The 16321-nt window shown below is 55.0% G+C and overlaps 3 protein-coding genes across 3 annotated transcripts; 1 reads left to right on the top strand and 2 right to left on the bottom strand.

The window, feature by feature from the left end:
- Positions 1 to 343: 343 nt before the first annotated feature.
- On the bottom strand, positions 344 to 1510 carry GUITHDRAFT_151345 (hypothetical protein; the record flags this gene model as incomplete). Its single annotated transcript, XM_005836881.1, has 9 exons — positions 1414 to 1510; positions 1328 to 1364; positions 1220 to 1273; positions 1113 to 1169; positions 1007 to 1063; positions 831 to 964; positions 661 to 781; positions 510 to 616; positions 344 to 462 (listed from the first exon to the last, which is right to left on the bottom strand). Coding segments are annotated over exons 1-9 (713 nt in total), but the record flags the coding sequence as incomplete, so codon positions are not given.
- Positions 1511 to 1779: 269 nt separating this feature from the next.
- Positions 1780 to 2795, bottom strand: GUITHDRAFT_151343 (hypothetical protein). Its single transcript, XM_005836880.1, has 6 exons — positions 2579 to 2795; positions 2455 to 2529; positions 2317 to 2400; positions 2199 to 2270; positions 2053 to 2149; positions 1780 to 1999 (listed from the first exon to the last, which is right to left on the bottom strand). Exons 1-6 carry the CDS (start codon positions 2708 to 2710, stop codon positions 1860 to 1862), a joined length of 600 nt encoding a protein of 199 aa, XP_005836937.1. The 5' UTR covers positions 2711 to 2795; the 3' UTR covers positions 1780 to 1859.
- Positions 2796 to 5399: 2604 nt separating this feature from the next.
- Positions 5400 to 16191, top strand: GUITHDRAFT_67315 (hypothetical protein; the record flags this gene model as incomplete). Its single annotated transcript, XM_005836879.1, has 6 exons — positions 5400 to 6276; positions 6328 to 11771; positions 11821 to 13607; positions 13654 to 13843; positions 13944 to 14739; positions 14795 to 16191. The coding sequence occupies 6 exons, from the start codon at positions 5400 to 5402 to the stop codon at positions 16189 to 16191; spliced, it is 10491 nt and encodes a 3496-aa protein (XP_005836936.1).
- Positions 16192 to 16321: the final 130 nt, after the last annotated feature.

Here is a 16321-nt window from a genome sequence, read left to right as displayed (position 1 = left end):
CGTGCAGGGAGATTGAAAGAGGTTGTGAATGGAATTGAATGGTTGCGACAACCTCCGCTAATGGGCTCCCTCCCTGTGTTATGAAGTTCGCCTTCACCAGGTAAACAACCAACGTAGTCATGTCTGAGAAGGCCAAAAGCTGTATCATGAAAGCAATGTCACATCGCGGACTAGTCCACAGTCCATCACCATCACCTTGAAATTCTCAACAATAGCTGAGCGGCAAAAATCAGTTGCTTGACTGCTAGGTTGCTTGTCGATGCTTCTCTGCAAATCTAGCGACACAAGGACCTGCGGATGATATCATTTCCACATGTCAACTCGTACATCAATCAATACAGCCACCTGCTCGCAAACTTTATCTCTGATATCGTTCTCCACTTCTTCATGTACAATTGATGTCTTCTTGAATCCACTGATTCGATCCAAGATCCATATCAGCCCTTCATGTGAACGAACAACCTGCATCTTTCTGAGAACAACGAGCATAAAAGGAGATCTCACACAACCATATAGTCTCCTCCTGGGACGATGGCAATTCCTGATATCTTTGAATGACAGACATCAATCGACCATGACAGTGCGTGCGATTCTGTCGAATAGATCATGCAGTAACCTATTCAATGCTAAGTCGTAAGTTGTACACATTGATAGAAGGACCATAGTAGGTTCCGCAAGCAAGGATCTTGCTGATGCTATCACAAGTCATGCATGAAGTGCACAGCTTTCGGTTTATGAAGGATTCTTGAGTGTGGAAATCGCCGGGATGTAAGTTTGCAACCTGGCCAAGGAATCATAAAGATACATCTTCACTTCATTGCAAGGCTGACATGCTTTTGTATCCCCCGAAAGGAGCTCTTAGCACTGGAGATTGCTGGATGCAAGGTGGAGGCGGTGTCAAGAAACGTCTTGCTCGGAGCAGCCTCTATGCTGTCTCCTCGCTTGTTAACAGACCATACACCCACTGTGAGAGTCAGACAATCGCCTTCTTGAGCAGAGATCTGACCTGTCTCATCACTGCTGGCAGTGTAAACGGCATGGCGACCTTGATGAAATGTGCCTTCTGCCATGACTGAGTAAGATAGGTTCGCCAAGGATTTATGATATTACACCTGGACAGATGCTATTGATCTGTGAAGCATGCAAGAATTGAGACAAACACTCTTCGCCTTCACGAGCAGGTCAGCCATAGCAATGTTTGAACGTGACTCATAGGTACCGGTGTCATCAAAGAAAGTTATAAACTTGTCCAAGCTGTGCACAACAAAATATCCTGTGCACATTTCACGAGGAGCACAGCGAGGTTGAAATCTTGTGCATGCGATACCGTCGAAGTAAGACAGTTTTTGAATTCCCAAGGCGTACTGCTAAACATGTCATCTCGTGATGCAGGATACACGCGCTCGCTTTCACTTGAGAATCTTTTGATGAGGACCGTTTCAGGATCGATGACTTTCGTACAAATTGATGTATAACTTTCATGGAAGATATCTCAAGCACAAAGATTTTCCTTCAACAGTTGTCAAGATGCTGGTATTCTCTTGGAGTTGTAAGGTTGTACCCAGTCTTGGTTCCGACCGCGAAGTCACTTAGTCTGCATAGGCAGACTGTTAATGGAACATCATCCTGCAATGCTATCCTCCCAACAGCTGCACCCTTCTCATCTAGCAAAACAATAATTCCCTGATAAACACCATGTCAGACTCTCTCTCCGATCTTTATTCCACCCCTTGCCTCGGATTTCAGCACAATCAGCCATGATGAAAGTTTGTGGAAGGTTGCATCGATGAAAGTCTCAGATCCTTCACTTCCGTGTCTCCAAGAGAACTCGAGCTGTCTTGATTCACCTGCTGCTTTTCTCACGCCATGCACACTTTCACTCCGCACAAACCATCGCGTGCGATCACTGCACATCGCACGGCTGTTGAGGAGAGGAAGAAAACCCGGTCGGAAGTGGAAGGGACGCACTTGAGAGCAGGAGGCTCATGGTTTCCCAGATCTGCGCGCGAGTCATCACGACCACAGGCTGTTGCAAGGCAGTCGGGGGGTCACAGGAGGTATGACTCGCTTCCACTCCCTCCTCAGACTTGACATGCCACAGTCCCACTCGTTGAGCCATGCTTCCGCTATCGAACGCCTCGAGCGATATCTTAGCATGCGTGTCAGCGAGCTCTCATGGCTTAACTCGATGCACTCACCAACTCACGATCGCCAATGAATTCCAACTGAAGAACATGCGAACCAAGAAACATCGCCTTATGCTTGTTCGCCTGCAACAGTTGGTAAGAACCTGACGCATCTTTGAGGGAACGTTACATGTCTTCCTGACTCTGTTTGAGGGTCTGAGACCTTGAATGTCGCTACATCGATGATAAAAATGTTGTTGTCATCTGCAAATGCCTGGTGAACAAGCTTGTCAGGATGACACAAGTTCTGTTGTTACTGAGCACGAACCAATTTATTGCCTTTGTCGTTGATGCAGACCTGTCTTACAGGAGCTGTATGCTTGTAGATTTGTTTTGAGCCGGTCTGAAAGATCAAGTGTGAGTGCCTTCAAGCACACAAGACATCTCGGAACCTTCCAACTCCAGCAAATTAAGATTGGACCACTGGCAAGATACACTGAGTCACACAGACGAGGGTGTGTCAGTGGGCTTGTCGAACAGCCCACGACGTCGCAGAGTTTGACGCTTTCAGAACTCTCTTGCATCGCCACCGACTCGTGTTAGCCCAGCAAGGCTCAGCAGATGGTAGGCATGTAACTTGCCGCAGTGCCAGTTGTGAAACTTAAAAGGCTACTGAGCAATGGTTTCTGCGAGTGACCGTCGCTACGGGCAACCGGGTCCGTGAGTGGTCATGACATGCTGTTGCTGCAGTGACTGTCGGCATCTGATCCCCCGCTGCCTCGCCAGCACAGCAGCCTCGCATGCCATCGGGGCGATTTAACGGCCGGGCATCAGTGACAGTGATGGGAGGCCCGGCCGGGCCGCCCCGAAGGCTAAGCCGTTACGATTATCAACGGTTTGGGTCTTAGGTCGAGTAGTGATATGACCTGGTCCTAGAGAATAATACAAGTCAAGGCGGTTGAAATGGGGAGATGGCCGACGGGAGCATCGAAGGTGATTCAGTCGGAGACGAGACTGTAGCATTGAGTAGCTCGATGACGAGAGCATAAGAGCATTACTACTTAGCAGCGTGTAGATTCGGAATACTGAAAGCTTCAGAAGAATCATTTGAGTGGACGAAAAATTCACAGGGAACAATCATGGTTCCCCCAGTGGTGTCAGAGGAGAAACGATCTCCAAAGAGGATGACCATGTCCATGTCCGGCAAGGGGATACCGCTTCAGTCAACATCGTTTCTTGGCTCCCAGGCTTCGTCCACCAAACGCTCGTTCAACACGAGGTAAATGCCATGATAGTTCAAGGTTGAACGATGATTCGCGTTGCAGGTACGACAAGAATGGAGTCCCTCTACGCACAGAGGAGGGGTTCATCATCTTTGATGATTCTAAGATGACCAAATGTTCAGTGCAATATGTTCACGATTCGTATTTTCGAGGTCCATGCGACAGGATTGCAATGTTTTGGTCGCCGCACGCTCTTACCTTGACAATGAAGCAGCTTACTTCGAGGATAAAGGGCTCTGCATTTTCTTCACCTGAGCCTCACAGGGAGCCAGATCCTGCCAACTACTACTCAAGGAATTCCAATGGTACTGGCATGTTTGAATGTTCGGACAACGAATCGTTCTCCCGGTCTCGTTCAATTCCACTGAAATACGTGGGTTCCTCTATACCCTTTCATGATGACGAAGAAAAATCTCACGAGAGATATTTTGCTTTGGTTGAAAGCATCGAGATAGAGAGGATTGAGGCTATTAAAGAGAAATGGATCAAGAACGCTTGCCATCTGGCACATTTGAAAACTTTTCCACTAGTCCCGCCGGCCAGGCAAGAAGTTTTAGTATCAGAGATGCTAGGTTATCACTCTATGGGCGAATGTCACGTCTGTAACGAACTGATGCAGATGAAGTTCAATTTGATTATGAGCAAAGCATTCGAAGAGCCATCAGCGATTATGTTCTGTTGAATCCAAACGAAAGGGATCGACTCGGCATCAAACATACTCCTCAAGAGTCAGCGATTGCAAGGTTTGCACTGTCTTGACTCTCATGAGGTAGTTGAATGAATTATCAGATTCGAATCTTTTACATTCGGTGATACGTTGCAAAGAGGCCTCAATATGCCAAGCGAGGGTGAGTCTTGATGGCATGATAAATTTCAATTGTACACTGAAGGGAATTTGTTATCAGAATGGAGTCAATCTGTGCGAAAGGCGAAGGAGTTCATACAAGAGAATTTATTGACTTCAAACGTCATGTCGCTTGCGTTAGAAAGCCTTTGGGGCGATTACTACTCATCAAGATGCTACCTCAATATTCCTTCAATTTTTCAGTACAGTGCTTCGAGCCTTGACACGTAAGTCCTACTGTTGGTCGTTTCTTGAGCTAGCAGGACTGACGAGAATTTCTTTTGCAGTTACAAGGATGACCAGATCAAGTACTCAGAAGCGACTATCCATCTCCTCAAGACTCGATGGTATCCTGCTATAATTCGCCTCTTTTTATCTCCTCCTCCCCATCCAACCATACATGCGCTCCCATCGTCGAGCGCGAAGCTTTTCAAGGCCATTCGAGTACAAATGAATCGGCAACTTCGAGGCCTGTTTGAAAGGACCTTCGAAGGCCTGGACCTTTTCATCCAATCGTTCAAACCCCTCAGCAAGGAGCAGTTCGAGCTTGCGGTTCAAGGGAAAGGCGAACCAGCTTCGATTCCTCCTTTCAACATCCGTATAGTAGTCCAAGGAACCCACATTCGCATCTCTCCAAGTCTCGAACAGTTCCAGCAAGACCTCTGCACCATCCTCGACAACGTTGTGACCGTCTGCGAAGGCTTCCCTGTGATCGAGCCCGGATGCTTGACTTCCTACTCTCCGTTTGCACCGGCAGACAAGGCCATAGTCCCCGAGACTCCGATCAGTGACGAGACCATCGACAGCGATGCTCTCTCGATCAGCAAGCAGCTGTTTGAAAACACCAAACTTACCTCCTCCATCCGTGTGGCGAGAAGCGAAGAGTACACGGTCGTGACCACGAAGCAGAAAGTCTGCAACGCGCTGGAAGAGAACATGGATGGGCCGAATCGAATGGTGGAGCGATATGAGACCTTCTGCCTGGAGCACAGCCCTGTCCCTGGTATTTCCATCCTTAACCTGGACAGCCGATGGGAAGCTGAGTACAAGGCAGCGCGCCACTCGTTGGAGGAGTACAAACGGGATATTCTCCTTCTGCGTGAAGCAGCTCAAGACGTCGCTCAAGTCAGCATCCCGGAGTCCGTGATGGGCCTGTACAACGTGCAGACGGACCCTGTGGTGAAGGGGATCGCCATGAAGTGTACCTCCCTCGCCGAGATGCTGCTGAACCAGGTGCTCAACGACAACTCCGAGGAGATGAGCGAGATCTGCGCGCGGTTCGAGGCGATCAGCGCCCGTGCCATGGAGAAGCCACGCGAATCGCACGAGATGAAGGAGCTCAAGAACTACCTTGAGAACGTGCCCCAAGAGCTGGCCATGCTGAAGGAGAAGACAGCGCGGGTTGCCAAGAGGATGGAGTTCTTGTACGAGCTGGGCAAGGAGATCTCGGACGAGGAGATGCTAATGAATACCAACACGTACCGATGGCCTGCACGGCTCCAGCCCATGGTGGAGCAGGCGCTGGACAAGGTTCTGTCGCAGGAGGAGGGCATGGAAGAGGACCTCAAGAAGCGACAGAAGGACTTCGAGGCCAGCCTGTCGGCTGCCGTGCAGGAGATCGAGACCTTCCAAGAGTTCGGGAACCCGGAGAGAGTCTCCGTCTACCTGCAGAAGATTGTTGACATGAAGGGGACCCTCGACGAGCTGGAGAAGGAGCTGCTTCTCATCAACGAGCAAGAGGAGATCTTCGGCTGGAACCCAACGGTCAACCCTGCTATCGAGTCCAGCAAGCAGGCGATCGAGCCGATCGAGGCTTTCATCCAGATCATCCTCGACTCTCAGAAGAACCTCAACGAGTGGTACACGGGCCCTCTGAGGTCTTGGAACCCCGAGAAGGTCGAGGGAGACGTTGACAATATGACCCGAGCGGCCTACAAGTACTGCAAGCAGTACTCTGACGAGCCCGAGCTCCTTAAGATCGCCGAGTCTATGAAGTCGAGCGTCTCAGAGTTCAAGCCACACGGTACTCGCCCTTGCTCGTCTCTTTTCTTCGCTTGTTGACCTTCTCCCGCAGTTCCGCTGATGATGATCTTCTGTAACCGCGGGCTGCGCGATCGCCATTGGGATCAGATGGCCGACGTGGTGGGTCAGACGATCAAGCCAACGGAGAAGACGTCTCTCAACGACATGATAGCCAAGAAGCTCACCCCCTACCTCACCAAGCTCGAGGAGATCAGCGACGCTGCTAGCAAGGAGTACTCCTTGGAGAAGAACCTCGACAAGCAGCTGGCGGACTGGCAGGAGACTGTCTTTGTCATGACTCCTTACCGAGACTCGGGCACTTCAATCCTTGCAGGCTCCTGCATCGACGAGATTCAGGCAATCCTTGACGATCAGATCGTGAAGACGCAGACGATGCTTGCCTCGCCCTACATCAAACCCTTCGAGGATCGCGCCAAAGACTGGGAGCAGTTCCTGGTGGTTACTCAAGACATCATCGACATCTGGCTCAAAGTGCAGGCCCAGTGGTTGTACCTCGAGCCCATCTTCGCGTCAGACGACATCAAGAAACAGATGCCGACCGAGGCCGACAGGTTTCTCCAGGTCGACCGCACCTTCCGAGAAACTTCGAGCCGATGCATAGACAACCCCAAGGTGCTGAACTTCACCAGGATGGATGGACTGCTTGAGAGCCTCAAGAACTCCTTCGAGCTGCTCGAGCTGATCAATAAGGGGCTAAACGCGTACCTGGAGCAGAAGAGACTTTTCTTTTCTCGCTTCTTCTTCCTCTCCAACGACGAGCTGCTGGAGATCCTCGCGGAGACGAAGGACCCGACGAGAGTTCAGCCCCATCTCAAGAAGTGCTTCGAGGCCATCGCCAAGCTCAAGTTCGACGATCAGCTCATCATCCATGGCATGATCTCCTCCGAGGGGGAGCTAGTCCCTTGGCCTCGCACTCTTGACCCTGCGACTGCACGAGGAGCCGTTGAGAAGTGGCTGGTAGAGACGGAGCACCTGATGAAGGAAGCGATGATGGATCAGACGATCAAAGCGTACGAGGCTTACCCGACGGTCCCGAGGAAGCAGTGGGTGCTTGATTGGCCTGGTATGACCGCGATCGTCATAGGGCAGATGTACTGGACGTTGGAAGTTGAAAAAGCGATCCAGGAGCCAGACGGGAAGGGAGTTGCAAGGTACGCAGACAAGTGCACCCAGCAACTCGAAGACCTCATCGAGCTTGTGCGAGGAAAACTGTCGAAGCTGCAGCGGCAGTGCATCGGAGCTCTTGTCGTTCTTGACGTGCACGCTCGTGACATGACGGTCAATCTCGGCATGGAGGGAGTCAGCTCTGTGCTGGACTTCTCCTGGCTGGCGCAACTTCGCTACTACATGCAGGAGGAGCGAGTGGCTTGCAAGATGATCACAGCGTGCATCATGTACGGTTATGAGTACCTCGGCGTGAGCTCTAGGCTCGTCGTGACGCCTCTCACCGATCGCTGCTACCGCACCCTCATGGGGGCCCTGCAGCTCAAGCTCGGAGGTGCGCCGGAGGGCCCGGCAGGGACCGGGAAGACAGAGACGACCAAGGACCTCGCCAAGGCGATCTCAAACTACTGCGTCGTGTTCAACTGCTCAGACGGGCTTGACTACCTGGCGATGGGGAAGTTCTTCAAGGGAGTGGTGAGCTGCGGGGCGTGGGCGTGCTTCGATGAGTTCAACAGGATCGACCTGGAAGTCCTCTCAGTGGTAGCGCAGCAGATCATGTCGATCCAACGAGCGATCGTGCTGGGTCAGACGGAGTTCGACTTCGAGGGAAGTCACCTCCGCGTGATCTCCTCCTGCGCCGTCTTCATCACCATGAACCCAGGCTATGCCGGGAGGAGCGACCTGCCGGACAACCTCAAGGTGCTGTTTCGAACAGTGGCGATGATGGTCCCCGACTACGCGATGATAGGAGAGATCATGCTCATGTCTTTTGGTTTCAGCGACGCCCGCGTGCTAGCAAGGAAGATCGTTGCCACCTACAAGCTCTGCAGCGAGCAGCTCTCCTCGCAGACACACTACGACTACGGCATGCGAGCCGTCATGGCAGTCCTGAGAGCAGCAGGTAACTTGAAACAAGCAGACAAGGACTCGAGCGAGGACATCCTCATGCTCAGAGCCATCCGAGACGTCAATGTCCCCAAGTTCCTCTCCCACGACCTTCCCCTCTTCGAAGGCATCGCCAAGGATTTGTTCCCCAGCACAGTTCTCCCTGCCCCTGACTACGTCAACATGCTGGCGTCCATGAACAAGGCGTGCGAGGAGAGGAACTTGCAGACAACCTCCTACTTCCTGCAGAAGACGATCGAGCTCTACGAGATGATCGTCGTGCGACACGGCCTTATGGTCGTCGGTCTGTCCTACGGAGGCAAGACCTGCAGCTATCGTGTACTCGCCGACACCCTTGGCCATCTCTGCACCCTGGGGCAGAACGAGGAGAACAAGGTCAGGATCTACTGCATGAATCCCAAGAGCATCACCATGGGTCAACTCTACGGGCAGTTTGACCCGGTCAGCCACGAGTGGAGCGACGGAATATTGGCTATCAACTTCAGGACGGCAGCATCTGACCAGGGGCCGGACAGGAAGTGGGTCATGTTTGACGGGCCTGTGGACGCTGTGTGGATCGAGAACATGAACACGGTGCTGGACGACAACAAGAAGCTCTGCCTTGTCAGTGGGGAGATCATTCAGATGTCTTCCTCTATGAACATGATTTTCGAGCCGCAGGACCTCGAAGTCGCCTCCCCGGCCACCGTGAGCAGGTGCGGTATGGTCTACTACGAGCCACACCAGATGGGGCTGTACCCTTCCCTGGGCTCCTGGCTCAACACCCTCCCCGAGACCATCTCGTCCTCCCAGCGCGACATGATTGAGAGCCTGTTCAAGTGGATCATTCCACCAACCATCAAGTTCATCCGCAGGGAGCTCAAGGAGGTCTCCCCGACCTCGGACATCATGCTCGGCTGGGCCTTCCTGAAGCTCTTTGAGAGCCTTATGGTCCCGTTCAAGGTCGAGCCCGGCAAGTTCCAGATGGCAGAGAAAGATGCCAACGCGCTGCTCGAGGGCATCTTCCTCTTCAGCCTGACCTGGAGCGTCTGCTGTACCGTCGACGGGGAGGGGCGCGACAAGATGGACGCGTTTGTCAAGGAAGTCTGCGCGGGGACCGTTCCCTCCCCGTACAACGAGGAGGGGGAGCGAGGGAGCCTGCACATCTCAAACCCCTTCCCCAAGGAGCACAGTATCTACTCCTCCTTCTTCGACGCGTCCAAGGGCAAGTGGGCCACATGGGGCTCCCTCATCTCCAACCACACCATCGACGCCAACCTACAGCCCCACGAGATCATCGTCCCCACCGTCGACACCACCCGCTACACGTACCTCCTCGACACTACCTGCCAGAACGGCCGCCTCCCCCACGACCTGAACCGTATGGCCTTCCTCCTCTGTGGCCCTACCGGGACCGGCAAGACGATCTACATCAACAACCACCTGCTCAACGGCCTCTCCCCAGACAAGTTCAACGTGATCTCCCTCGGCTTCTCCGCTCAGACTTCTGCCAACCAGACGCAGGAGATCGTCGAGTCAAAGCTGGACAAGCGGAGGAAGGGAGTGCTGGGCCCTCCCATCGGCAAGCTCTGCATCGCCTTCATCGACGACCTCAACATGCCCAAGAAGGAGACGTACGGGGCTCAGCCCCCGATCGAGATCCTGCGGCAGTACATGGACCATCATGGCTGGTACGACCTCAAGGAGAAGAACTTCATGAAGATAGAAGACATGATGTATGTAGCTGCCATGGGCCCGCCGGGCGGAGGCAGGACTTTCATTACTCCTCGCTTCCTCCGATGGTTCAACATGATCAGCGTGACTGAGTTTGACAACGAGGTGATGACAGGGATCTTCTCTACCATCATGAAGCACGCCTTCGAAAAGAACAACACCCCCTCCTCCATCAAGGGACTTCAGAACGCCGCCATCCAGGCGACCATGGAGGTGTACGAGGCGGCGCTCAAGAATCTGCTGCCGACGCCGGACAAGAGTCACTATCTCTTCAACCTGAGAGACTTCGGCAGGGTCGTTATGGGCATCTGCATGGCCGACACTGCCAGCATGACCGAACCCGCGCAGTTCTGCAGGCTGTGGTGCCACGAGATCATGCGAGTCTTCTACGATCGTCTAACGGACGACAAGGACCGCGAGTGGCTGATAGAAACGCTGAGGACCAAGACCAAGGCTCGCTTCAGCCAAGACTTTGATAAGATCCTCGACCACCTCAAGCACGAAGGCGAGGACGGCGTCGTCTCCATCTCCCAGGCTCGCAGGTTGTTGTTCGGAGACTTCCAGAAGCCCGACGGGAAGCGGGTCTACGAGGAGATGCCCAACCCCGAGGTGGTGATCGAGGCGTGCAACGGGTACCTCGAGTACTACAACGCGACTTGCAAGAAGCCCATGGACCTGGTGCTCTTCCTCTTCATGATCGAGCACATCACTCGCATCTGCCGCATCCTCCGATCGCCGGGAGGAAACGCTCTGCTGATCGGCATAGGGGGGAGTGGCAGGCAGAGCTGCACAAGGCTTGCCGCCTCCATCATGGACTACACGGTGGTGGAGATCGAGATCTCCAAGACGTACGGCAAGAACGAGTGGAGGGAAGACCTGAAGCGCCTACTCACAGTGGCAGGAGGGGACGGAAAGCCGACGGTTTTTCTCTTCACCGACACTCAGATCAAGATGGAGTCGTTCGTCGAGGACCTCAACAACCTTCTCAACACCGCCGAAGTGCCGAACCTCTTCGCCTCTGACGAGAAGGCCGTGCTTGCTGAGAAGTGCCGACCCGCCGCCAAGGCAGCTGGGAGGGTGCTCAACACCCCAGCTGACCAGTACGCCTTTTTCATTGAGAGGTGCAAGAGCTTGATGCACATCGTGCTGGCCTTCAGCCCGATCGGAGACGCCTTCCGTAGCCGCCTCCGGCAGTTCCCCAGCTTGGTCAACTGCTGCACCATCGACTGGTTCACCGAGTGGCCGTCGGACGCGCTGGAGTCGGTGGCGAGGAGGTTCCTGTCGGATGTGGAGATGGAGGACGGGACGCGGCAGAGCTGCGTCTCCATGTGCATCTCCATGCACGAGAACGTGGCGGAGCTGTCGCACAAGTTCCTCTCCGAGACGAGGAGGCACAACTACGTCACCCCCACCAGCTATCTGGAGCTCATCAACACCTACAAGACGCTGCTGAAGCAGAAGCGCGAGCAGATCAACATGCAGATCAAGCGATACACCGGAGGCCTCGGGGCCCTCGCGCTGGCGGAGACGTCGGTCAACACCATGAAACAGGAGCTCATCGACCTTCAGCCCGGCCTCCTCCAGGCGCAGAAGGACACGGAGGCGCTGACGGCTAAAGTTGAGGCCGCGATCCCTGGTGTCGATGCGCAGAAGGCGATCGCTATGAAGGATGAAGAAGCGACGGCAAAGCAGGTGGGGCAGGGAGGCTGACGTGAACTTGCTTGACTGACTTTCATCGCAGGCTGCTGAGGTACAGAAGGTGAAGGAGGAGTGCGAGGCGGATCTAGCGGAGGCGATCCCCATCCTCAACGACGCTCTCAAGGCGCTGGACACGATCAAGAAGCAGGACATCGACCTGGTCAAGAGCATGGCGAAGCCTCCCTTCGGTGTGCAGCTGGCGATGAAGGCGGTGCTAGTCATGCTGGACCTGAAGCCCGACAAGAAGAACGACCCCGACAAACCCGGCGCGAAGATCGACGACTGGTGGTCCCCAGCTGTGCGCCTGCTGAACACGGGTACGCTGCTGCAGTCGCTCAAGAGCTACGACAAGGACAATATCCCCGCTAAGATCATCGAGAAGATCCGCAAGGAGTTCCAGCCGGACCCGGGTTTCACCCCAGCTCAGATCGCCAAGGCCTCCACGGCAGCTGAGGGCCTGTGTAAGTGGGTGCTGGCGATGGAGGGGTACGACAGGGTGGCGAAGATCGTGGCCCCCAAGAAGGCAGCGCTGTCGGTAGCTGAGGGAGAGCTGGCAGAGGCGATGAAGGTGCTGGAGCACAAGCGGGCTGACCTGAAGAAGGTCGTGGACGAGCTCAACGGTCTCAAGAATCAGCTGCGAGAGTGCGCGGAAAAGAAGGCAGATCTCGAGGCCCAAGCTGAGCTTTGCGCCCTGAAGCTGGAGAGGGCCGAGCAGCTGATAGCTGGGCTGGGAGGTGAGAAGTCGAGGTGGACGGCTGTGGCGGAGGAGCTACAGGTGGAGTTTGTCCACCTCACAGGAGACGTTCTTGTCTCCTCCGCCTACGTCGCCTACCTCGGGGCCTTCATGAAGAACTACAGGGACGACGTGATTGTTCAGTGGATTCACCTGCTGGGCGAGCTGTCGGTCCCCCGATCAGACACGTTCGTTCTGTCCAAGGTGCTCGGGGACCCAGTCAAGATCAGGGAGTGGTCGATCAACGGGCTGCCCTCCGACGTCTTCTCCATCGACAACGGTATCATCGTCACCAACGCTAGGAGGTGGCCCCTCTGCATAGACCCCCAGGGGCAGGCGAACAAGTGGTTCCGCAACACAGAGAAGAAGAACGGCCTCAAGGTCATCAAGCTCACCGACACCGACTTCGTCCGCACCCTCGAGAACTCAATCCAGTTCGGCAACCCCGTCCTCCTCGAGAACGTCCTGCAAGAGCTCGACCCGACCCTTGAGCCGCTCCTCCTCAAGCAGACCTTCAAGCAGGGAGGCGTCATGTGCATTCGGCTCGGGGACGCGACTATCGAGTACTCCAATAACTTCCGCTTCTACATCACCAGCAAGCTGCCGAACCCGCACTACATGCCGGAAACAGCCGTCAAGGTCACCCTCCTCAACTTCATGATCACCCAGGACGGCCTGCAGGACCAGCTGCTGGGGATCGTGGTGGCAGAGGAGCGTCCGGACTTGGAGGAGGAGAAGAATATTCTGATCGTACAGGGAGCAGAGAACAAGAGGAAGCTGCGGGAGACAGAGGACAAGATCCTGGAGGTCCTCTCTGCGGAGGGAAACATCCTAGAGAACACAGAAGGCATCCAGGTTCTCAAAGACGCCAAGGTTCTCTCCAACGACATTGAGGAGAAGCAGAAGATCGCAGAGGAGACCGAGGCGAAGATCGACGAGGCAAGAGCAGGATACAAGCCGGTGGCCTGGAGAGCCTCGATCCTCTTTTTTGCCATCTCCTCGCTCAACAGCATCGAGCCCATGTATCAGTACAGCCTGACCTGGTTCATCGCCCTCTTCAGGCAGAGCGTCAAGGACTCCGAGCCCAGCTCCGAGTTGTGAGAAGTTTGCGGGCTGCCATGACTTGAACTGACACGTGTACAGGGAGAAGCGACTGGCGTCGTTGGACGATCACTTCACCTACTTCCTGTACAAGATGGTCTGCCGCTCGCTCTTCGAGAAGGACAAGCTCCTCTTCTCCTTCCTGCTCTGCAGTCGCCTCATGCGAGCTTCCGGTCGGCTAGACGAGGAGGACCTTCGCTTCCTCCTCACGGGTGGTGTGGCCGTGGGTGAGGTGAGTGCACGTGAAGCAAGCTCCTCCTCCTCCTCCTCCTCCTCCTCCTCCTCTCGCTTCCTCTGCTCCATTCCTGTTCGATCTGACATGCTCGGCACAGGCTCCTCCCAACCCCTTCGAGTCTTGGCTGATCGAGAGGAGCTGGGGAGAGATAACGCGCCTGTCGAACCTCAAGGTGACGTCATCGTTCAAGGACGACTTCGTCAAGCACGGGGACGAATGGAAGGAAATCTTCGAGTCCTCGGAGCCCTACAAGCTCGACTTCCCCGGGCAGTTCAAGGAGTGCGAGCCCTTCACTCGCCTCCTCATCATCCGCAGCATCCGATCGGACAAGATCGTCCCCGCCATCATGCTCTTCGTCGCCAACGAGATGGGCCAGCAGTTCATAGAGCCTCCTCCCTTCGACCTCGCTGCCTGCTACGAGGACTCTGACCCCTGCACGCCGCTCATCTTCATCCTCTCCGCTGGGTCCGACCCCAACGCTGCTCTCTTCAAGCTAGCGGACGAGAAGGGGTTCGGGGAAACCATCAAGAGCGTGTCGCTGGGGCAGGGCCAGGGTCCGATCGCAGCCAAGTACGTGGAGGAGGGGTACAAGAACGGCTCGTGGGTGGTGCTGCAGAACTGCCACGTGTACGGGAGTTGGATGGTGACCTTGGAGAGGATTTGCGAGGAGTTCAAGCCGGAGACCGCGAACAAGAACTTCCGGTTGTGGCTGACGAGCTACCCGTCCAGCGTCTTCCCAGTCTCGGTCTTGCAGAACGGCATCAAGATGACCAACGAGTCGGCCAAGGGCATCAGGCTGAACGTGAAAGGCTCCTTCCTGTCCGACCCGATCGGCGACGAAGAATTCTTCACCTCCTGCAAGAAGCCTCTCAAGTGGAAGAAGCTCGTCTACGGTGAGCCCCTCCTTTCCTCTCCCTCTCCTGCTCCGCTGACGAGGTTGTCCTCCAGCTCTCTCTTTCTTCCATGCTGTGATACAGGAGAGGAGGAGCTTCGGGCCTCTCGGATGGAACATCCCGTACGAGTTCACCTCTGGAGACATGTCGATCAGCGTGAAGCAGACCAAGATGATGCTGGACGAGTACGAGGAGGATCAGTTCAAAGCTCTCAACTACCTCATCGGCGAGTGCAACTATGGCGGGAGGGTCACGGACGACAAGGACAGGAGGTATCTCCTCTGTGCGCTCTCCGACTTCTACAACTCCTTCGTGTTCAACGACGACTACAGCTTCTCCCCCTCGGGGCTCTACAAGGCCCCAGCTGACATCGATTACATGGAGCACTCGCAGATCATCGACTACATCATGCAGATGCCGCTGACTCAGCAGCCGGAAGTCTTCGGCCTGCACGACAACGCTGACATCACAAAGGATCAGCAGGAGACGAACTACTTCTGCGACACCATGCTCTCCACGGAGGCCGGGAGCTCAGGAGGAGGAGGAGGAGGGTCGGGGAAGAAGTCAGCGGACGAGGTGCTGGACGAGCTGGCCGAGGGGATCCTCAACAGGGTCCCCCAGGTCTTCGACAGGGAGAGGGTCATGAAGAAATTCCCCATCCGCTTCGATGAGAGCATGAACACCGTCCTCTCCCAGGAGCTCATCCGCTACAACGGACTCATCGAAATCGTTCGCAGCTCGCTGTCGGACCTGCGCAAGGCTCTCAAGGGCCTCATCGTCATGTCTGCTGACCTCGAGCAGGTCCAAGTCGCGCTCAACACCGGCAAGGTGCCGGGGCTGTGGGCCAAGAAGTCCTACCCGTCCCTGAAGCCTCTGGGGGGATACATCGCCGACCTGCTCGCCAGGCTCTCCTTCTTCCAGAGTTGGATCGACAACAAGCAGCCGGCCACGTTCTGGCTGTCGGGCTTCTTCTTCGTGCATGCGTTCATGACGGGGGCCATGCAGAACTACGCGAGGAAGTACACGCTGCCGGTCGACACCCTCAACTTCGAGCACATCATGATGGAAGAGGAGCACTACGACACGCCTCCCACCAACGGAGTCTACGTGCATGGCCCCTTCTCTGAGGGCTGCCGGTGGAACAAGCAGACGAACCTGCTCGAGGAGTCGGAGCCTAAGGTTCTCTTCAGTCCCATGCCGGTCATGTGGTTCTCTCCCAAGGAGATGCCCTCCCCGCACTGCATGTGGAAGGAGGAGCGGCAGGACGACGGCTCCGTCCTCGTCGAGGGCTTCTACGTGGCTCCTCTCTACAATACCTCAGCCAGGAGGGGCGTGCTGGCCACCACCGGCCACTCCTCCAACTTCGTCTGCCCCATCGTGATCCCAACGGCAAAGCCGCAGAGCCACTGGATAAAAAGAGGAGCTGCACTCCTCATGCAGCTCGACGATTAAAGGGAGGAGGCAGAGAGGTTCAGATGTATATGGAATCGAAAAGATTTGTTTAACATCATCACATTCACCACCTCAGTCACCTTCAGCTCAGCTGAGGAACTCATTGCCCAGGAGATGCCATCTCCTGCAT

Source organism: Guillardia theta (genome assembly GCF_000315625.1).
Source record: "Guillardia theta CCMP2712 unplaced genomic scaffold GUITHscaffold_16, whole genome shotgun sequence".
In the NCBI taxonomy this organism is placed as follows: domain Eukaryota; class Cryptophyceae; order Pyrenomonadales; family Geminigeraceae; genus Guillardia; species Guillardia theta.
This window is presented reverse-complemented; position numbering and strand designations above follow the sequence as displayed.